Source organism: Lissotriton helveticus, chromosome 5_1 (assembly GCF_964261635.1).
Source record: "Lissotriton helveticus chromosome 5_1, aLisHel1.1, whole genome shotgun sequence".
Lineage (NCBI taxonomy): Eukaryota > Metazoa > Chordata > Amphibia > Caudata > Salamandridae > Lissotriton > Lissotriton helveticus.
This window is the reverse complement of record NC_136065.1, coordinates 62,711,679-62,733,620: the sequence shown is the minus strand read 5'-3', so window position 1 is coordinate 62,733,620 and position 21,942 is coordinate 62,711,679. Positions and strand designations below refer to the sequence as shown.

The window sequence follows — 21,942 nt, the reverse complement described above, 5'->3', positions numbered from 1 at the left end:
TGCGTACAGTCTAAAAAGTATTATGAAATAATACTGTAAAAGCATGATATGGTGTCTAAGCCATAAAATATATACATTAGTGAATAACAGACTAAAAAGTTCTCAAATGATGTTTCTAAAATACGCCTACCCTGGTGTACCTAACCTAAGTCTAGTACAAGGGAAGAAGTAACTGTGGTGTGGCCTAAGTGTTGGTATTTTCTGCCAAGAATCTATCCAAGAATTCTCTAAGGGTCTAATGAGCTCCGTCCCTTGGTTTCAGAATGTTGGAGATAGAGTATCTCTCTCGCAGAACTCGATCTCCCAGCAACGCACAAGGGTAACTTAGGAACACTGGAGCTGGATTTCTCGGCCAGAGAAAAGACAGAGTCTCTCAGTGCGTCGGCTGGAGGGTCGGCTTCCTTAGGTCCTTGCTGCAGGAGAGCAGAGTCAGGAAAGGGGATAGTCGAGCTGCTCCAGGCCACCGTGTGCTTGCTAAGGCAAGTGCGGGACTTTTTAGACCATGGGTTTGATGTAAGGTTTGGCATAATAACGTCATCAAAGATTTAGTTCTTTGAAAAATCCATGATTTCTTAGGATAACTTAATATTCAGTAGGGGAAGTTTCCTAACTGCTGAAGGCGGGTTTCTCTAAGGAATCGGTGTGGCTTTTTTGAACTAGTGGAAGTAACCTTGCCGTATTTAGACTACATAAGTTGTATCTAAATGTTTATAGGTTTGTTCAATGCCTGTATAAGGATAGGATGATTTATACTTATGAAAGAGCATGGATTGGGAAGTTACACTAGGAATCTAAAATGCATCAGAACACCTGCACTCTGATGCACGCCTGCACCTCAGCTCCCCAAGGGTTGGCACAGTGGGGAAGGGGCGAGACCGCAAGCGAGAGCAAAGATGTCCCTGCAGGCGCCTGTTCGCACCCACAGGCGTGGATACAAAAGTGCCTTTAGATAGTGGTAGAGGCCATGGTAACAGTACAGTCCAGTTAGAGTCTCCATTGCAAGCCAGTCTCCAATGATTCCAAGGGGCTCAGGCCTTTACAATCCTTCGGCTGTTCAAATGTATTCCAGGTGTGGGTGTTACAAAATAAACAACCGGTACCAACCAGTGCCTGTACGAACTGTTCGTTCGATTACAATTTCGAACACAAGCTTTCATGGGCGTAGTGTATACTGCTCAACACCAAACAACTGACAGCAGCGAGTGGGCGGGGCAGGCGGGCCAACCACGGCACGCAGCGTCACAGGAGGGGTACCCGTGAGAAACCAATGAAGAAGAAGCTTTAATTTCTCTCACTTCTCACACTTGTTGCGTAAAGTCTCTGACTTGCTTTAATGAAGTTCTGGCTGCACGTAAAACCTCACTGTTCACTGAAGTGTGCACTATATAGCTTTTACCATACCGAATGAGACTTGTCTCCAGTTCTACACTGTTTCTATAGGAGTAGAAGTAAAGGGCATGATGTGATCAGTGATGACATCAATAATGTCAATTGAAACAGCTACCACTTGATAATTCTATACTTAAAGACATTACTAAAGTATGCGAAAAGGCGTTGTCACTTTTGCTCAAGTGTGTACTTGTGCGTACAGCACAAGCTGCCTGGTGGGAAAAGACCTATTGGGAGCTTACCAAGAGCTCAGAGTGGAATTACAGCCCGTACCTGCTTACCATTGGTTGACTTTACTGTCACTCTTAGTTCTTGCTTCTTACAGGATGGATATTTGCTCCTTCTTGTGTGTCCCTCCTCTGGAACACGGCCTCTTTGCAATCCTTTGTCTTGGCTGACTTGAATCCTTTTGACTTCTGTGGACCCCCATTTAATCATTACTAGAATCCAGGGACCCCCACTGAGTCATTATTGGAATAAGAGAATACGGCCTACGCAGTTTTGATGATCTGAACTACAAAAATGATGGCCTTTTATTTAATTTCATAAACAAATATAAGAAAACAACATTTTCACTTTAATGTGAAGGTTGGAGTGTTTCTAAAATCAATAAGCTATCCATTGTCCATACTATATTCTATTTGGTGAGTCTGCAGTGCTCCCATGATTCAATGAGGATACAACTTCATTTTTTTACCCCAATTTACAATTTAATATTCCTTTACATTTAGAGAATGTTTTAAAATGTCAAGTTTTACATTTTTTAAATTGATGTACAACTTATTTATCTGAAAAATGATTTTCTTTTTTAAGGAGTTTCAGACCCCCTGAGTAGGAGTTGTGGTCCCCAGGGGTCCACGCACCACAGGTTAAGAACAGCTGTTTTAGGGGGCCACTTTTTTACTTTTCGCTTAAGCGCTCAAGAGGGTGCATGTGTTTACTATCTCCCCCCTTGTATGCTTCTAACAGAGCCGAATATCTGACCCCCCCGCTCTGTGTTGCTGTCTCGTCTGTATTGCAATCTTTCTGTTGAGTGCTTCTCCTGCTGCCAAAGTCCCCCCCACTTTTCATGTTTCTTTGTCGCTCATTTGCTTCCCTCCCTGATGCTGCTCCGCTCACTCCTCGTTGCTTCCCTCCCTGATGCTACTCCGCACACTCCTCGTTGCTTCCCGCTCCTACATTACTCCAACCCCGCAGTCTCCTATTTTCCATTTTATTATTTATTCGTTTATTTATTTAGGAGGACCAGACAGATAATTGTTGCAGGGCCCTTTTGCAATAAAAAAGCGTTTTTGTGGTATGTGTATTTCATTTGGTGCCTTTATCATATTGTCGGTGCATGCAAGCATAATGGGGCATATACACACACACACACACACTCTCTCTCTCTCTCTCTCCCTTTCTCTCTTTCTTTCTCTCTCTCTCTCTCTCTCTCTCTCCCCTCTCTCTCTCTCTCCCTTTCTCTGTCTCTATCTTCCGTTCTCTCTCTCTCCCCCTTTCTCTCTCTCTCTCTCTCTCTCTCCCCTCTCTCTCTCTCTCCCTTTCTCTGTCTCTATCTTCCGTTCTCTCTCTCTCCCCCTTTCTCTCTCTCTCTCTCTCTCTCTCTCCCCCTCTCCCTTTTACTTTGCTTTTTTCCATTTGGCCATTCTGAACACTGTCTCGCTGAAGCTGCACAGTTTTGCCAAAGGGCATTGATACGGTATATAGGCCCCAAAGATGAATCCTAATGGAATTGACAATGCTTGTTTTCTCGAAGAGGGACATCAACCGGTAAGTCTTTCGACCTTCACATGGCAATCAAGTGCTGTAAATTAAGACCCACCTGCGGCTGTTCAGCCCTTCCTCATAGCACCAGAAGGGCCTTGCAGTCCTGGAACAGGGGGTCAGATGTACAAATGTTTCTAGCAAACGGAGAATCGGGCTGTTTGTGACCCCTAAAACAGCTGCCAGCATGTGCCACCCAGTTTTCTGAGCTGGTAACGTGTTACCGACTTTCAAAATAGAGTTTGCGAGTCAGTATTAGGAAGGGACATGGGTGTCTCTTCCTAATAGCGAGTCGCAGGGGCATGTATGAATGTTTTGGGCCCGCATTACGGTCGTTGCAGGGGCATGTATGAATGTTTTGCGCCCGCATTGCGGTCCCAAAACATTCATATTTTATCGACTCCGTGAAGGAGGTGGTAACTCATTCAGAAATGCAAAAGGGTCCCCAAGGGACCTCTTTCTCCCCAAGGGACCTCTTTCTCCCCAAGGGACCCCTTCCCTTTTGTGAATGTGTGCGCAAACATTTTTTAAGAGCAGGCAGTGGCCCCATGAACCACTGCCTACTCTTAAAAATAATGAGGTAGCTTTCCATTTTTACTTTTGAAATGCATCTATTTTCCTTTAAAGGCAAATAGGCCGCATTTCTATAAAAATATTGTGTCATTTAAAAAGCAATCGCAGACATGGTGGTTTGCTGACCCCAGCAGGCCACCATCCCTGTGATTACAGACCATTCCCAATGGGTCGCAAATTGTGAAATACCTCATGAATATGGATGAGGTAGGTCATTTGCGACCCCATTGGGAATCATTAAATGTGCCAGAGAGACATTTGTACTTCGCATTTTGCGAGTCCCTAATTGCGAGTCGCAAAAAATCGCTATTAGAGACTCGCAAAATGAAATGGTCTGGCATATGGCCCTAAATGCGGACAGGCTCCTGAACAGGATGCTGCCTCTTTCATTGTGGTATAAATTAGGAGAAAGCTCACAACGCTGCACGAGCAAAATGTAAACCCCAAGAAAAATTTGGCGAAGCCTACAAGTCTGAGTTATAACGGAGAATGCAGGAAAGAGCTTTTGGCTTTGCCAAAGCTTGTTTGTTTGGGTAAGTGTTCCCCAAGGAAGGCTGAGGCCGTTTAAAGGGCGCTCCAGTGAAGTGAAAAAAGAGTTCTATTTGCCGGTCCTGCATTTCTATTTGGCACCAAAAATGGGTGTTCTAGAATGTTCCTTCGATTATGTCATCGGGGGGGGATCTGAGGTGTATAGTGACGTCATTTGTGATTAGTTGCTTGGTTCCCTCTGCTTCCCTCGGCTCTTAGCTGGAGTCAGTGTCTGGGGGTCTGAATGATTCTGCTATTCGTTCTTCACGGGATCAGTCCGCTTACAGGGCGGAGCTCATTTGTACCATATTTGTAATATTTCTGTCAGTGAGCCCCCCACGGCAGAGGCGCTTCACTAGCGTTTCTTCCGGTTACCCAGAGCAGCACCTAGTTTATAGCGCAACCTCTTAGCGCACAGAAGGCACACGCTGAGGTTCTGTAAAATTACGAATTCGTTTATGCTCAGCCTCCATTTTGTAATCGCCGCCATTTTGTGTTGCCCTCACTCAGGCAGCGCGGCGAACGCGATGTTTTTGTCGTTTTTGCATTTCACGTGTCAGGTGTCTTTTTTCGCTCATGTTTACTAGCGAGTGTCAGGGTCCGGCCGAGTACACTAATTCCTGTCTGAGCTGATTAATCCCCGTCCGGACGATTTGCTGGCTCACACCATTCTTTCCTTCAGGTTATCTTATCTGCTGTCCTTCGCTACAAGTCTCATGTATTCTCCTGTTTCACGACTATTCTTCTAACACATACAGCTGTGTTTTCTCTGCTTGTAAACTAAATTGTGTGGATTCATTCGATGTTTTACTTAAGGGGTCGAGTAACAAACGCAGCCGGGAAACTTGAGTTACTTTAGGCCTAAGGCATTGTTTATAACATTTGTTTATGTCTCCTGCTCTCATGTGATTGCATTTTGCATTGTATTGTATCGTATATAAACCTGTGCGCCACGGAGTTAAGTGGCAGTCTCTTTTGAATCTCGTTGTATTCGACAACTTCTAAGACCACTGTGCTAGCTGCAGCTAATAAATATCATCTTCTACGCCTGTCGAAGAGTCCGTGTCTCTGTATTTGACAAGGCAGGTGAATCCCGGAGATCTTAGGCGTACTCTGCGCCACCGGGCCCTAAGGCTGCGGTTCTCCAACGCGGCGCTACATTATAAAGTGAGGCACTATGTCCATTGGCAGATATACCTGAGGGCAGGTTATGAGAGGGCCGGGCTTACACACAGGACAGTGACAGAGACCCCCCCATGCAAGCAACATGGAGCCAGGGTACAGATAAAACAAGGGGCAGCTGTTCCTGGTCACAGCAGAGAATCCGACTCTTGACACGCACGACTGCAACACTTCCCCCCCACCCCCACCAGAAAATACAGGCTTGATACTGGATGCATCCTTGGAGCAGGACAGTGACCCACAACACAGGACAAAGCCCCCCCTAAATGGCAGAGCCCAAAATAAAGCTATTCAGGATCCAGCCCCCCCAGAAAAGACCCCGACCCCCCTCCAAACACGATTGTACCACCTGTCCCCGCCTGTGTCGTCCCCTCATGTGCTAGAGGGGTCTCTTCCCCCCATATCTGTGAGGGTCTCTTCTCCCCTCATCTGTGGGGGTCTCTTCTCCCCTCCTCTGCAGGGTATCCCCCTCTCACTCCCGCCCTGTCACCGGCAGTACCCGCAGCGCCCCCACATTTCCCCCTCCCTGGTTCAGTCCTGGACAGAAGAGGGGCCGCAGGGTGGGGGGGAAGGGGGTCCTAGAGAAGGTGAAGAGCAGAGACCGGTCGGTCACATTGTAGACCGAGAGCCTGCGCGCCTCATAGTCCAGGAAGAGACCCACAGCCCGGGGGGGCACACGGGGGGCCAGGAGGAAGCGAGGGGCAGTGAGACCTTTGTATTCACCATCACTGAGCCACACGGCCCAGAACCCACCCTCAGGAGATAGAATGAACCTCCCCCTCCTGCTTGCAGCCTCGTCACACACCCCCAGGCCCCAGCACATCTTGCCCCCCACCTCCACCTCCCAGTAATGCCTCCCGGAGCTCAGCCGCTCCCGACCCAGCACAGCGGGGACAGGATGGAATCTCTGCTCCGTGTCCGGCCGACCCTGGTCTTCGCCTCCGTCCCTTACGCTCCGTCCATCCTCGGATAGGACGAGGCACCGATAAGCTGTGTTCGGATCTAGGGTCACCGCAGCTGCAGGAGAGAAGCAGAGGTCAGAGGTCACCACCAATCACAGCTCAGAGCAGCACTTGACATTACAACCTCCTACATACAACAAACATCTAAAATATTAAACAAACATTGGCAAAGCTAACAATACTTTTCTGCCCGTCTGTGCCCACACGTGAGTTACCAGGGCGCGGTGTGAACCCAGTGCCAGACAAGGAAGGTACCTGAGCGGCCTCCTCTCTCCTCATCACCCCATCTCTGACCCTTACCAGAGCCTCACCTCTCTCCTTGCCCCGTCTCGAACGCTCACCAGAGCCTCACCCCCCCTGTCTTTGACCCTCACCAGAGACTCACCCCCGTCACTGACCCTCACCAGAGCCTCACCCCCCTGTCTCTGACCCTCACCAGAGCCTCACCTCTCCCCTCGCTCCCCTGTCTCTGACCCTCACCGGAGCCTCACCTCTCCCCTCACCCCCCCGTCTCTGACCCTCATCCGAGCCTCACCCCCCCTGTCTCTGACCCTCATCAGAGCCTCACCCCCCCTGTCTCTGACCCTCATCAGAGCCTCACCCCCCCTGTCTCTGATCCTCATCAGAGCCTCACCCCCCCTGTCTCCGACCCTCATCAGACCTCACCCCCCCGTCTCTGACCCTCACCGGAGCTTCACCCCCCCTGTCTCTGACCCTCATCAGAGCCTCACCCCCATGTCTCTGAGCCTCACCCCCCCGTCTCTGACCCTCATCAGACCTCACCCCCCCTGTCTCTGACCCTCACCAGAGCCTCACCCCCCCTGTCTCTGACCCTCACCAGAGCCTCACCCCCGTCTCTGACCCTCAACAGAGCCTCACCCCCCCCTGTCTCTGACCCTCACCGGAGCCTCACCCCCCCTGTCTCTGACCCTCACCAGAGCCTCACCCCCCTGTCTCTGACCCTCACCAGAGCTTCACCCCCCCTGTCTCTGACCCTCACCAGAGCCTCACCCCCCTGTCTCTGACCCTCATCAGAGCCTCATCCCCCTGTCTCTGACCCTCACCAGAGCCTCACCCCCCTGTCTCTGACCCTCACCGGAGCCTCACCCCCCCTGTCTCTGACCCTCATCAGAGCCTCATCCCCCCTGTCTCTGACCCTCACCAGAGCCTCACCCCCCCTGTCTCTGACCCTCACCGGAGCCTCACCCCCCCTGTCTCTGACCCTCACCAGAGCCTCACCCCCCCTGTCTCTGACCCTCACCAGAGCCTCACCCCCGTCTCTGACCCTCACCAGAGCTTCTCCCCCCATGTCTCTGACCCTCACCAGAGCCTCACCCCCCTGTCTCTGACCCTCACCAGAGCTTCACCCCCCCTGTCTCTGACCCTCACCAGAGCCTCACCCCCCCTGTCTCTGACCCTCACCGGAGCCTCACCCCCCCTGTCTCTGACCCTCATCAGAGCCTCACCCCCCCTGTCTCTGACCCTCACCGGAGCCTCATCCCCCCTGTCTCTGACCCTCATCAGAGCCTCACCCCCCCTGTCTCTGACCCTCACCAGAACCTCACCCCCCTGTCTCTGACCCTCACCTGGGCCTCACCCCCCCTGTCTCTGACCCTCATCAGAGCCTCATCCCCCCTGTCTCTGACCCTCATCAGAGCCTCATCCCCCCTGTCTCTGACCCTCACCAGAGCCTCATGCCCCTGTCTCTGACCCTCACCGGAGCCTCACCCCCCCTGTCTCTGACCCTCACCAGAGCCTCACCCCCCTGTCTCTGACCCTCACCAGAGCCTCACCCCCCCTGTCTCTGACCCTCATCAGACCTCACCCCCCTGTCTCTGACCCTCACCAGAGCCTTACCCCCCTGTCTCTGAGCCTCATCAGACCTCACCCCCCCTGTCTCTGAGCCTCATCAGACCTCACCCCCCCTGTCTCTGACCCTCACCGGAACCTCACCCCCCCTGTCTCTGAGCCTCATCAGGCCTCACCCCCCCTGTCTCTGACCCTCACCGGAGCCTCACTCCCCCCTGTCTCTGACCCTCACCGGAGCCTCACCCCCCTGTCTCTGACCCTCACCGGAGCCTCACTCCCCCCTGTCTCTGACCCTCACCGGAGCCTCACCCCCCTGTCTCTGACCCTCACCAGAGCCTCACTCCCCCCTGTCCCTGACCCTCACCAGAGCCTCACCCTCAATCTCTGACCCTCACCAGAGCCTCACTCCCCCCTGTCCCTGACCCTCACCAGAGCCTTACCCTCAATCTCTGACCCTAATCACAGCCTCACCCACCCTCTCTCTGACCCTCATCATAGCCTCACCCCCCTGTCCCTGACCCTCACCAGAGCCTCACTCTCAATCTCTGACCCTCATCACAGCCTCACTCCCCCCTGTCTCTGACCCTCACCGGAGCCTCACCCCCTGTCTCTGACCCTCACCAGAGCCTCACTCCCCCCTGTCTCTGACCCTCACCGGAACCTCACCCCCCCTGTCTCTGACCCTCACCAGAGCTTCACCCCCCCTGTCTCTGATGTAATTTACATGTGGAAAGAGGTTTAGTAAATGGAGCAGTGGGTCATGTTGTTGATTTTGTGAATTACTGAAATAGAGATGGAATTAAATTTATACAAATTCAATTTGATGTTATTGAAGAAGTACAACAAATCAGTCATTGTTCTGCCAGATTTTTGCTTGTGAATGATTTATATGTCCGCAGAAAACCTTTTCCTGTTTCTTTGGCATATGCTGTGACTATTCATAAATCTCAAGGTTTAAGTGTAGATAGTGTTTTGGTGAATATTGGAAGTTCTGTGTTCAAGGAGGGTATGGCATATGTTGCTTTATCTCGAGTCAGAACTTTATCTGGATTGTACTTGATTGATTTTGATGAGACAAAGATTAATGCAGATCTAAATTGTGTAAAAGAATATAATAGGTTAAGAAGAGAGTATGTTCCAAATTTACCTCAATATCTTCTTTTGGAAAAGTGTGTGGTAAGCCGAAAAAGAAGAAATGAGAACAATTGTAGTGAAGTTGTAGCAAAAAGAAAAAAAGTAGATGAACCAGTAATTGTAAGCAGAAAGGAAAAGGATTCAGTTAAAGATGTTGTTGGATTTCAGTTTGAAAACAGTTCTGGTGTCAACTGCTATGCTAATGTAGTGGTTATTGTTGTTTTTTTTCTGCAAACTGTACAAGAACAGATTGTTGAAAATCGGGATCAAATATTTTGTTGTTTGTTAAATTCTGTGTTTGAGAAATGTAGCAGTGATAGAACAAAAATACAAAGTGTTTCTGAAATTCGAAATGTTTTAGACATATGTTCTTGTCTAAATCAATTTTCACAGAATATTCAGCAAGATTGTCAGGAATTTCTAATGTTCAAGTTCAAGTTCAAAAGACCTTTATTCGAATTTCGTAAAATTCATAAAAGTACCGATTACAGCATAAATCGTTAAAAATGTAATACATACAGAAAAATAAAATAACATTTTTACAGAAAAACATTTCCTAATATCATAAGAATTCATACAATAACTGCACAATAGGTTTCATTTCATTACATAATAACACCATGGTGGCTAGTTTCTAATTTCAGGGATTTTCCATCGACTTACGCGCTCGTATGGCCGATCTTAGAAAAGTGCTAGTGCGAAAGGTCAGTTCATCAGTGTCCAAAGTAAGCAGCATTTTATAAGATTCTTTAAGTGTGAGAGGTCTATATTTTTTAAAATAGGGAGTTAAAAACCATTTGATGAATCTCAAATAAAATTTGCAGAAAAATAAAAAGTGCAGATCATCTTGTGTACTCACACCATCACAGGGACATGGCGCGAGATCGGCACTATGTCGATACCCCATAGGAAAAGAAAGCAAAAATTTTACAGTTCCTGCCCTTAAACGGAACAATAAAGATCGCTCTCAGCTGGACATAGGGAGGGAGAGATAGGGCGGGAGAGTTTGCATACACAATCCATTTCCTATATATTTCATAACGCTTGATTTCTGGGATTCTCTTCCTGTGCGACCATTTTTGTAAAGTGCATAAAGTGCATTTTGAACCTCAGCTTTGTCCTTTAGTTCGATTGACAATGGATCAGTGAACAAATTACCTCTGTCAACTTCATTTAGTGATTTAGAAACTTCTGTGAACCAAGGGATCTTCATACCATGTTCGCAATTTAAGCAGTCCTTAAGGATATTTTGTGTGAGGACAGCAGCATCATTCCTCCAGATTCTGATCCAGAAGAGAGCTGGTCTTGCTCTAATAAAATCACTTATGTAGGGAAGATCTAGTTCTTTATGACAAATAAAATCAGATGAGGAAATCGGTGCACCCAATACTTTCCTGCAAAAGCGGTTTTCCTCTCTTTGAATACAAATACTACTTCCCGACCCCCATACCTCTGCTCCATACGTAGCAACAGGTGAACACTGCAGTTTAAAAATCTTTAAAATAGCCTTAGTGGCACCAATTTTCTTAGGGCGATGGAGACTCAAAACAGAATTGTTGGCTTTCGAGAACTTGCTTGTGGCGTGGGCCAAATGCCCACTCCACGAGCTGTTCGCAGCGAAAACCAACCCTAACTAGGGAAATTTAGGAACAGATTCTAATTTATCTGTGCCTATTCGGATTGTATTGAGTTTCCTTTTGCCCGGGCCACAGGACATAATAAATGATTTTTTTAAATTTACCTTTAAGTCCAGACCCTCCATAAAATTAACAAAACTATGTGCCAGCAGGCGAAGAGCATTAGGAGTGCGGGCCATAAGCACCGCATCGTCTGCGTATAGAAGCACAGGTAAAGGATTGCCTAGAATCATTGGGACATCTGAGGTGGATTTTTTCAGGCAATTGGATAGACCGTTGATATAGATGATGAACAACAGGGGTGCTAAAACGCACCCCTGTCTCACCCCCCTCCCTATCTCAATGGCTCCCGAGACCTCTCCACCCATCCCAATACGTACCCGTGCTTTCAGGTCAGTATGGAGATAGGCTAAAAATCTAACAAGAGTATCTTCAAGACCATTGGATGAGAGAATTGACCAGAGCTTGGATCTATTCACAAGATCAAAAGCGAATGAAAGATCCATAAAAGCTAGGTAGGTAGGAGATGTGCGGGCAACGCAATATTTGTCAATTATCAATTTCAGATTTAGACATTGCTCCACTGTTCCTACCCCACTCCTAAACCCCATCTGACAAGGATCTAAAAAGTCAGTGTCAACCGCCCATTCCAATACCCTATTGTAAATTATACGTCCTAGGACTTTTAGGGTGTTATCCAAAAGGGAGATGGGACGATAGTTCGCTGGATCTGACCTGTCTCCCTTTTTATAGATTGGGACAATAATACTAGTAGCCCAAGTAGCCGGCATGGCTGCCTTTGGGAGACTATTAAAAATGTTGAGAAGTATTGGTGTCCACAAGTCAACGTTATATTTAATAATATCGATGGGGAGACCATCTGGTCCAGGCGCCTTATTTCCTAAGCTCTCTCTTATGGCTATTTTAACTTCATGGTCCAAAATCTTTAAGCCATCCAATTGACCTAAATTAGAAAAAGAATACTCATCAGTGGGGGCTGCATACATTTTTGAGAAGTGACTCTCCCATGCTGCACTTGTTATATTACAGCTAATTTGGGTGAGCTCTTTTCCCATTTCCCTCGTTTTCCTGACAGCGGACCAAAATGGGCCACAGACGCCCAAGTTCGCACTGATTAACAAAGAGTCCCAATGATCGGACAGCAAATTAGTCTTTCTTGCTGATATTTTCTCTTTATAATTTTTCCTGGCGGCTTGAACAACAATTTTGCACCTTGGTTCAGCAGAGAGTGCCCTTCTTAACTCTCTGTTAGCCAAGGAGCAAGTTGAGTCAAACCACCTTGGCTCCTTGCGTTCCTTGGGAAGTGGAACTGACAGGAGGGTTTTAATGGTTTGGCATAATGCTTCAAAATCTGCAATTAGTTTGTCATGGTTTCCACTAGGGGACAGGCAAGATTTTATCAGATGAGGTTCCATCATTTGTACACTATCTAAAATGGCCCCACAATCAATTCCCCTCCATTTTAATCGAAGACCATCAATTGAGGGTGTGATATCCCTTGCCCCATTTAAATTCATAAAGATCGGACTAGATGCAAAATTTAAAATCACCAACAATGGATTATGATCACTAAAAGATGTTTGCACCACAGAAGTTTTTACTATACGATCTGTTAGCAGTGGTGACGTGAATACATAATCAATAATGGAACTACTATCCCTGCTAATAAACGTGGGGGCATAAGGGAAATTCATATTATACCCTACCCTCATAGCATCAGCAAGGTCGAATTCAGTTAATATTTTAAACAATTCTGATCCCCTGCGATCTAATACGTCATGGTGAATAGGATCATCAGACCCATAATTCTCTGTTAATTTCACATTAAAATCTCCCCCTATTAGAATACCAGTCTTAGTGTCTACTGATAGAGAACATTCAAATATACTTAAAACCTTGGATAATGCCAAAAAATTCTTGTTCGGTACACAATGAAAATCATTATTATAAAAATTGATTAAATAAATCGTGGTCTTTGACTTTAACTTGTATTCAAGAATTTGAATGTTGGGATTAACAAGGTTATCAATCTGCAGGTCTCTAATTGTACCACCTGCCAAAATTCTAATCCCAATGAATAAGCCGCCCACTGCTCGGCCTAATCTGGGTTTGGGTGATGTTAAACTAAAACAGTGATAACCCTCTATATACAAATTCCCCACAGCCCATGTTTCTTGAAACATAAGAATATCCACATCATTAATTATCTCAATCCATGCAGGGTCCGACAACTTAGATTCCAGTCCTGCGACATTCCAGCTTAAAATTGATAAACCAAAAGTAGTACAGTATTTGTCAGATCTACTCTTGGTATTCCCTATTTTATAATTGGTTATTTTATGGGAAGTGGGCAAAATACTGTTAGAAAACATGGTTTCTATAGGACCATTCAGGTCCTGACAAGCCACAGCTGGAACTGAAGGTCCCTCTGGTTTACTGACTGCAGCTTGGTCATACATTTCATTTTTGACCGGTGTGCCCAGTCAGTCCTGTTCATCTAAATTAGAGAAATATTCAAACCGATTATGAGTAGGAATATTAAATGTTGACCTAACTTCAGTTGTCGGTGTGAACTGATAGGGATCAGAAACTGGGTAAGACCTATCTCTATAATTGTATTGGTGCACGGTTGAGAATTGTGGGTAATGCGGAAGATGGGGAGTGGGGATTGACATTGAGGCCTGGTTCCGCCAATTGCGGCTATTCATGTGATTGACATTGGGCTTCTGAATAAAGAGCGGTGATTTAATCCTTGCTCCAAAATTCGGATCTTCATAAGGAAATGTGGGGTAGTTCACCATAGCTTGTTCGGAAGGTATCAAATGTCTGTAGAAATAGCCTAATGGAAGGAGTGTAGTGTTAAATTCCCAGGGTGAGGGTGATGGGGCGCTTGCAAGTGTTTTCTCCGCCCATTGAGGATTTTTAAAGCTTATAGTAACACAATCACCCTCAAACTTTTTCCTGAGTGGGCCTATCCAGCCCACTCACTGAGTGTTAATAATCTCCCTTGCACCATCTATGGGAAAATTGCAATTTGCAATTAACCAGTGTAAGGTTTTATTTTTAAGAGATATATGGGTTTCGTCCTGGTCCTTCCTTAGTTTAGAGACATTTACTAGCACCAGTACATATGCTCCGCATTCCGGTGGAAGGTTAATACGAGAGGGGACTTGCCTAATTGTTTTATGTAGCGGTTGGGCAATGGAGGAACTACTTGCGGGATTCGCAGGTTGGCCTGTAGTAGTCCCATTTGATTGTTTAATATTCTGGTCCTTCCTTTTATCTGAGGCTACATTGTTAGTACTAAGGGTAGCCATTGGCCGACTAATAGATGCACCCTTTGGTGTCGCTATTGTAGCCAATGGGACTTTGGGTGCAATATTAGTATTTGTGATTGGTGCTTGGGAAGTGTTAGATTTGGTGCCAACTGTTTTAATAAAACTGGGATTTGTTGCACCATTTACAGCACCTTCTTTGAATAGATTCTTAATAGGGTTACTCAGTTCGGCTATTTGCTTTTCTATCCGAGTAAGCCTACTTTCAATAGGAGATAAGTAAATACTTAATAATTCACCCAACCTTTCCGGCATGCGGTCATTAGCATTTTTAGTGTTATCATTAATTGTATCATTGTTATCTAAAGTTCCACCCTGCTGGTCCTTCTCTCTTTCATCTTCCTGGATGGTCTCCGTAGCTCTACTCATATTTTGGTTAAGATTAGAATTGGTACCTTTCCTAGTTTTTCTTTTGATCAGACCATGTTTCCTAACCTTTGTAGACCGGGACTTCGATACATATTGTTTTTGTTTTTGGATAGCGCCCTCACGTCTACCTCTTAGTTGTTTTGTATTATCAACAGATATTACTTCAGGAGTAGAATTGATAACCAAATCTGGAGTTTTCTCCAAATCCGTACTAATATCTGTTTCTGAGTCTATCAAAGGAATAGAGGCTGATAAATTTACCTCACTTGGGATGGTATGAATGTCAGCACATACATTAAGTAAAGGTCTGATATTGTTGGGCAAAGCCTGAACAGGTGTGGTAGCGGCAGCAATAAGACCAAGGGATGAGCGTTTAGCATGGGCCAGATCTTGAGAGACCCTGCGCTCTAAAAGAAAAATACCCTGGTTTATAGCATCGTTGGCCTTAGTGATGAAATTATCTATAGGGCCAGTTACTAATCCACCCCCCGCAGCAGCTGTTTTGCTGCGACTGCCCCTTGGAGACATAATATTAGTAATAGCATATACTGGTCCAAGAACAATATAAGCTAATGTTTGTTAAACAAAACAGCAATAATAGTGAACAGAGCAGATACGAAGAACAAAAAGCTAGGAGGAGAAATGATTTACCACTCAATACACAGAGCAAGATGGCTATGAATCAGCATGCTGGTACTCCCAGCTAACATATGGAACAGTACTGTCATTAACAATGGTCCTCAGGAGGACTGTAACTGTGGCAGCCCAGGCATGTGGGCTCAAAAACAAGTACAAGTACCTTACGGGGGTAATGTTAGGGAGGTAGCCCCGTCCCGTCCACCTCGTGCCTCTGAGGGCCACAGAGGGCCCGCCCTTTGCCCGGGCTTCGCCCGGCGACACCCACGCGCGTCCCGCGACGCGGGAGGAGCCTCCTGTTCTTATGCGCCTTCGTGCGCTGTGGGCTGACGCTGCACCCGGCGTCCCCGGGAAAAAGCAGGGGACGCTGGGAAGTGTAGTCTTTAGCCGCTCCTGCGGCACTGGAAAGCGGTAGTGAAAACCACGGGTCCCGTGCCTCTGGACCTCCACGGAGCAAAACAGCAGTGCCCGCTGGTATGGTGAGAGCCCACGCTCCTCTGCAGGAGCCTCCTGTTCTTATGCGCCTCCGTGCGCTGTGGGGTGACGCTGCACCCGGCGTTCCCGGGAAAAAGCAGGGGACGCTGGGAAGTGTAGTCTTTAGCCGCTCCTGCGGCGCTGGAAAGCGGTAGTAAAAACCGCGGGTCCCGTGCCTCTGGACCTCCACGGAGCAAAACAGCAGTGCCCGCTGGTATGGTGAGAGCCCCCGCTCCTCTGCAGGAGCCTCCTGTTCTTATGCGCCTCCGTGCGCTGTGGGCTGACGCTACACCCGGCGTCTCCGGGAAAAAGCAGGGGACGCTGGGAAGTGTAGTCTTTAGCCGCTCCTGCGGCGCTGGAAAGCGGTAGTGAAAACCGCGGGTCCCGTGCCTCTGGACCTCCACGGAGCAAAACAGCAGTGCCCACTGGTATGAAAGAAGAAATGAGAACAATTGTAGTGAAGTTGTAGCAAAAAGAAAAAAAGTAGATGAACCAGTAATTGTAAGCAGAAAGGAAAAGGATTCAGTTAAAGATGTTGTTGGATTTCAGTTTGAAAACAGTTCTGGTGTCAACTGCTATGCTAATGTAGTGGTTAATGTTGTTTTTTTTCTCCAAACTGTACAAGAACAGATTGTTGAAAATCGGGATCAAAGATTTTGTTTGTTGAATTCTGTGTTTGAGAAATGTAGCAGTGATGGAACAAAAATACAAAGTGTTTCTGAAATTCGAAATGTTTTAGACATATGTTCTTGTCTAAATCAATTTTCACAGAATATTCAGCAAGATTGTCAGGAATTTCTAATGTATATGCTTGTTGTATTGCAAGATGAAGGTGTAGATGTTGAAAATCTTTTTGGCCTTTCTCATAAATGGCAGCATGACTGCGACAATTGTTCCTTTTCAAGTACTACTACAATAAACACTAAAAGATTTATTTATTTGACTTTACCAGACTGCAAATCAGTGTCTTTTAATAATCTAGTTAGAGAAGCAAATCAAAACATGGTCTGTACTCAATGAAAATCTTCAATGCTATCAACATTATTTATACTAAGATATGGACAGTATGTAATTTTAATGTTCCAACGATGTAGACTTGATGGAACTAAATTGACAACTTTAATTAAAAATGTTGTGGCTCCTCAATTATCAATTTCAGGAAGAACCTTTGCAACTACTGCAATTATTTACCATGATGGTCCTTCTACAACATCAGGACATTACACAGCTTATTTAAAATGTCAAAAAGGTTGGAAAAATTGTAATGATACTCAATTGACTTTCAAACAACGTTTGCCTTCTGACTTACAAAGTTCTTACCAAGTGTTCTTACAACCAAAATTTTAGGAAAAGTAATTGGCCTATGAAGATTGGAGCAGTTAATAAAACGTAGTTTCCTGTTCTGTTCAAAATTACTTTGCGAGTGAGAGTGATTAAGATAATAAAAAACTTGTAGTTGTCATAAAGGTAGTGTAAGTGTATCACATAGTGAGTGCCGCTCGTAGTCGTAGCGTGGAGAAGCCCTTTTGCCCTGCAACCTGTTTTCTGCACTAATGGGAACTTGCCCGTGACTTGGGAGCCCGTGTGCTCAGTCACCAACAGCTGGGAGTTAATCGAACTTTGTGACCGGGAGCGGGACTGCGAGGACCAGGAGCGCTTGCGCAACACCATCACGCGCACCTGGTGCCTCTTCCCGCCCCCTCCTCCCTCTGAGCTTCAAAACGACTCGCGGCCCCCGCTTCGCGGGAGCCGCTTGTAGTCGTAGCGTGGAGAAGCCCTTTTGCCCTGCGACCTGTTTTCTGCACTAAAGGGAACTTGCCCGTGACTTGGGAGCCCGTGTGCTCAGTCACCAACAGCAGGGAGGTAATCGAACTTTGTGACCGGGAGCGGGACTGCGAGGACCAGGAGCGCTTGCGCAACACCATCACGCGCACCTGGTGCCTCTTCCCGCCCCCTCCTCCTCACACTTAGCCCAGAGCCCGGACGCGAACGCGGGACGCGCGCGGACGTAGGCGCGGGCGAAGACCGGGCAAAGAGCGGGCCGTTTGAGGCCGTTCGAGGACTGAGAGGACTGGACTGGGCCACCCCCCTTGTGTGAATTGTTATCACATGCACAGGTTTTAACTGTATTTTATTCTGATATTTATCATGTGCTCACGGGGTACTCGTAGCAAAACTGCTAAGGGAGGGCTAAAACCTAATGGGACACTTGATGATTTCATCGTCAAGACTAATATAGGCATTGACAATGAAATCTCTAAAATGCAACATAGAGTATCATTGGAGTTAGAGGCAGCACGAAGACTATCTCAGGATTTAGCATTCTCTAAAAAATCATCCCTAGGCAACATTGCCTTGGTTAAAACTCCAGAACGCCTGTTGGGCCCCCAGCCCTTGATAGTTAAGGCGGATATCCATCACTCCTCACCAACCCCTCCATCGGAGTTACCATCTATTCCTCTGTTGATATCCCCTAAGCCCACCCAGATTTTGTTGTCTAAAACCCAAGGCGCAAACTTAGGTATCCCCAAACAATTTGACATGCTAAAGCAGCCAGCTAGCGTTAATAAAAGGGATGCTGCACAAACAAGAAAACGTCTTGCCAGATCAGCCTATGCCAGGAAAAAGGCCAAAATTGCGAGAGAACATTTCTTTAATAATCGTCGTCTCCTGGCCTCAAATAGAGCAGGTACTAGTGTTTCGCTGGCCAATACCTGCCTTACTGGTGTGGACATTGGTATCAGTATAGATAGTATAGATTTAGATACAAAAACGGGGGAATAACTCCCAAATCTTGTTGAGGGAGTCCCTGAGGTATTGCTAGGTGAGTCTAGTAAGTTACAGGGGGGTGATGAAGATTTTCTTAAAATTGTATGGGACACATTGAAGAGGCTTTTATCCCCCCTGGAACTTCGACTCTCACGCATTGAAAACAACTTGTTAGAAATGGATAAGACAATTGTCACTCTAGCTAGTCTTAGCCTAAAGCAGATGGAGGCAAACACCCTACAGGGTGTTGAGAGCATCCCACAGGTTCCAGCTGTACTTACATCGGCCCCGCCCCCGCCTAACCCTAAACCTATACCCAAACCTCGCACTAAGGACTGTAGCCCTTTAGTCACTAAGCCCCTATCCATTGTCCCAACCCCCTGTCCTCCACAAGATAAAGCATCTATAAAAATGGGTTCTCAGGTTATTGTCCAACAACCAAATAAGAGTGGGAACCCACGTATATACTCCCAGGGATCTAGAAATGGAAACAGACATAACTTTCGTGGGGGCTACATTGACTTACCACCAGATACCAGGCCTTTTGTTGTAGTGTTGGCAGGAGTGCCTGTTTTGGAGCCACAGTCCCAAGAGGATCATTGGTCACTTAAGAACAAGGTCATTCATTGGCTTAATGCAAATAGACAACTACAGAACCATCTTAGAAGTAACATCTTAATGGTTCGCAGAGTACCTTGGGTAGGCCCTTCACCTAAGTCTATCTCGGGTGATTGCATTGTTATTTCCTTTGCAGATCCAAGGACAGCACACCATTTATGCTCATGGGATGTATGTGGCGATAACTCTGGTATTATTGTCAAGCCGCTTACCTTCTTTTACCCCCCATGACCACACACAAACTTAGGAGGGAACTGGTCCATAGTCAATAATACTATGCGGGGTGGACGAAGGGAAGGTTGGCAGGGTCAAAATGGCTGGTGGGAAGGGGTTTCCACTTCGAATAGGTATGGTTGTCTGGAGGAGGTCGATTGACTTTGGAGGGTTAATGTTCCAGCTTATAATCCTGATTCTATCCCTATCCCTGTGTTTTCTGCCTCTACCCCTCTAGAAGTTTGTGTAGAAAATGTTGCTCCCACTGAAGGAGCACGTCCTGTTCCAAGTACTGTAACTAGGCTCTCCGTCCCTAATCCACCTGTAACATACGTTGTTAGTGACACACCCTTGGAAGGCCCACAATCTGTCCTAAAACCTGTAACTGGCTTCATTGAGACCAGGGTTGAAGACGCAGGCTTATCAGAGGTAACACCTTTTAGAGACTTAGTGAATTCGCCCAAGGTGGTTTCCTGTGACACAGCTGGGCTAAGGGGATGTATATTACCGCCCCCTGTTGCGCCAGTACTAACGATCCCCCTAGCAATTCCCTCATCGGAAACATTTAACATACTGTCCTGGAATGTTGCAGGGGTCAGGGGATGCATGAATTCAGAAGACTGGTTGGAGTTTGTGGACAAATTTGATATCATCCTCTTACAGGAAACTTGGGCACCTGACCCAGTTCATAGAGTAGGTTTCATAAATTTTTTCAAACCAGCTATAAGGGGTGGTAAAGGGCGAGCCTCAGGGGGTCTGCTGATTTGGGTGAAGCAGTCATCCGGATACCACCCATCTGAGATACCTGTAGACAATACGGACCTCCTGGTAATCAAACTGAGCAAAGATGGCCATCGGGACCTGATTGTTATTAATGTATATGCACGAGGGCTCCCAGGGGGTTGTTGCCCTGTTGTGTTGGATGTATTGGACCACCTCCTCGTAGGACAGGCCAGAGAAGACCTTATCCTCCTGGCAGGTGATTTAAACTGCACTTTTGAGCCGCTATATGTAGCCGGAGACAGCTGGGGCTCTGCAGAAGATGCAGCTTGGAACATCCCGGACTTATTGTTAAATAAAACTGTTAAAGCTACTGAGGCCGCGTTGAACTGGATGGCTTTGTGTCTTACCCAGGGGCTAAGGGCAATAAATGGTAGGTCAAGATCGGATTTGGGTGCAAATTACACCTTTGATAACGGATTAAGGAAAAGCCGGATTGACTACTTTTTGTTAAAACTGGAATATTGGCCATTGCTGGTAGATATGGAAGTGGTACCCCGCCCAGAAAGCAACCATAACCCACTGGCACTTTATTTAAGGTTACCAGGTTGCAAGAGACTAAAAGAACCTGACACCCCCCGGACAGGGGACACTCTTCTGACCAATGATTGCAGGAGGTTAAAATGGTCCAGGTTAGCGGGGGACGAGATCTTCCAGGAGAGCGTTGAGATCGTGGTCTCAAACATGTTTAATGAAATTACGCGCGAGGAATCACAGGGGGGTGGCTCTGTAAACATTGTTATTGACCTCCATGAGCGTTGTTTTAATGAGCTCAAACTTCTTCTCTCTCTACCAGGTCAGAAGGGTACTGTTAAACAGAATGCAACCCGCCAGAAATGGTATAACAAAAAGTGCAGGGAGGCTCACAGACATCTTGTTAATGTGGTTAAGTCCCGGAACATGAGTGCGGTCAAGACAGCAAGGGTGCGATATAAGAAAGCTCAGTGGGAAGCCAAACGGGAGTGGGAGGACATGTTTTGGTCCGATCTTCTGGACGCCTCCACCTCAAACAACCGGCTCAAGTTTTGGAATTTAGTGAAATGGGATAAGGACCCCGATTCACGTACTCCTTCAAACCATGTATCTCCCGAAGTTTGGGTGACCCATTATTCGGCTCAATTTAGTGCTGAAACATCTGAACCCCCCTTTAAACTGGAAGAGGTACCTCTGCCATCCATCCGAGGGGAGAAACTTATCTTCTCGGAAACTGAGGTAGAGCTAGCACTTGGCCTGACTCAGCGGGGAAAAGCACCAGGGATGGACTTAATCCCTGTTTACCTGTTTAAAGCCAACCCCGCTCTTTGGGTGCCCTACATAACAAAGATCGCTAATGCAATAGCTAAAGGGGCAAGAATCCCTGGGTCGTGGGAGGGTGCGGAGATACTCCCAATCCACAAAAAAAGGCGACAGGTCTAATCCGGGCAACTACCGCCCGATTAGCCTTATCGACTCCCTCCAAAAAATTATTGCACGCATGGTTTTGAGTAGAGTTCAAGGCTGGATTGAACAAGAGGACATTTTATCTCCCATGCAAGCAGGCTTCAGATCTGGAACGAGCACCATCGACCAGGTGTTCAGATTTTGTCTGATCTACTGGAAGGTGGTCCTGCTCGGCGGTGGTACCATCTTTGCCGCATTTATTGATCTGAAGTCTGCTTTCGATCTTGTGCCGAGGGATAAATTGTGGTGTGTCCTGAGGGACTTGGGTTTACCCAGGGAACTACTTGATCTGATAGTTAAAATGCACGA

The 21,942-nt window shown here is 46.8% G+C and overlaps 1 protein-coding gene across 1 annotated transcript in view; it reads right to left on the bottom strand.

The window, feature by feature from the left end:
- Positions 1 to 5,908: 5,908 nt before the first annotated feature.
- The window catches only part of LOC144752381 (butyrophilin subfamily 1 member A1-like), a 382,718-nt gene continuing 366,684 nt past the window's right edge, over positions 5,909 to 21,942 (bottom strand). Inside the window, exon 9 of the mRNA XM_078640316.1 lies at positions 5,909 to 6,453. Within this exon, the coding sequence (XP_078496442.1) occupies positions 5,909 to 6,453 (545 nt within the window). The remainder of the gene's footprint in view (positions 6,454 to 21,942) is intronic.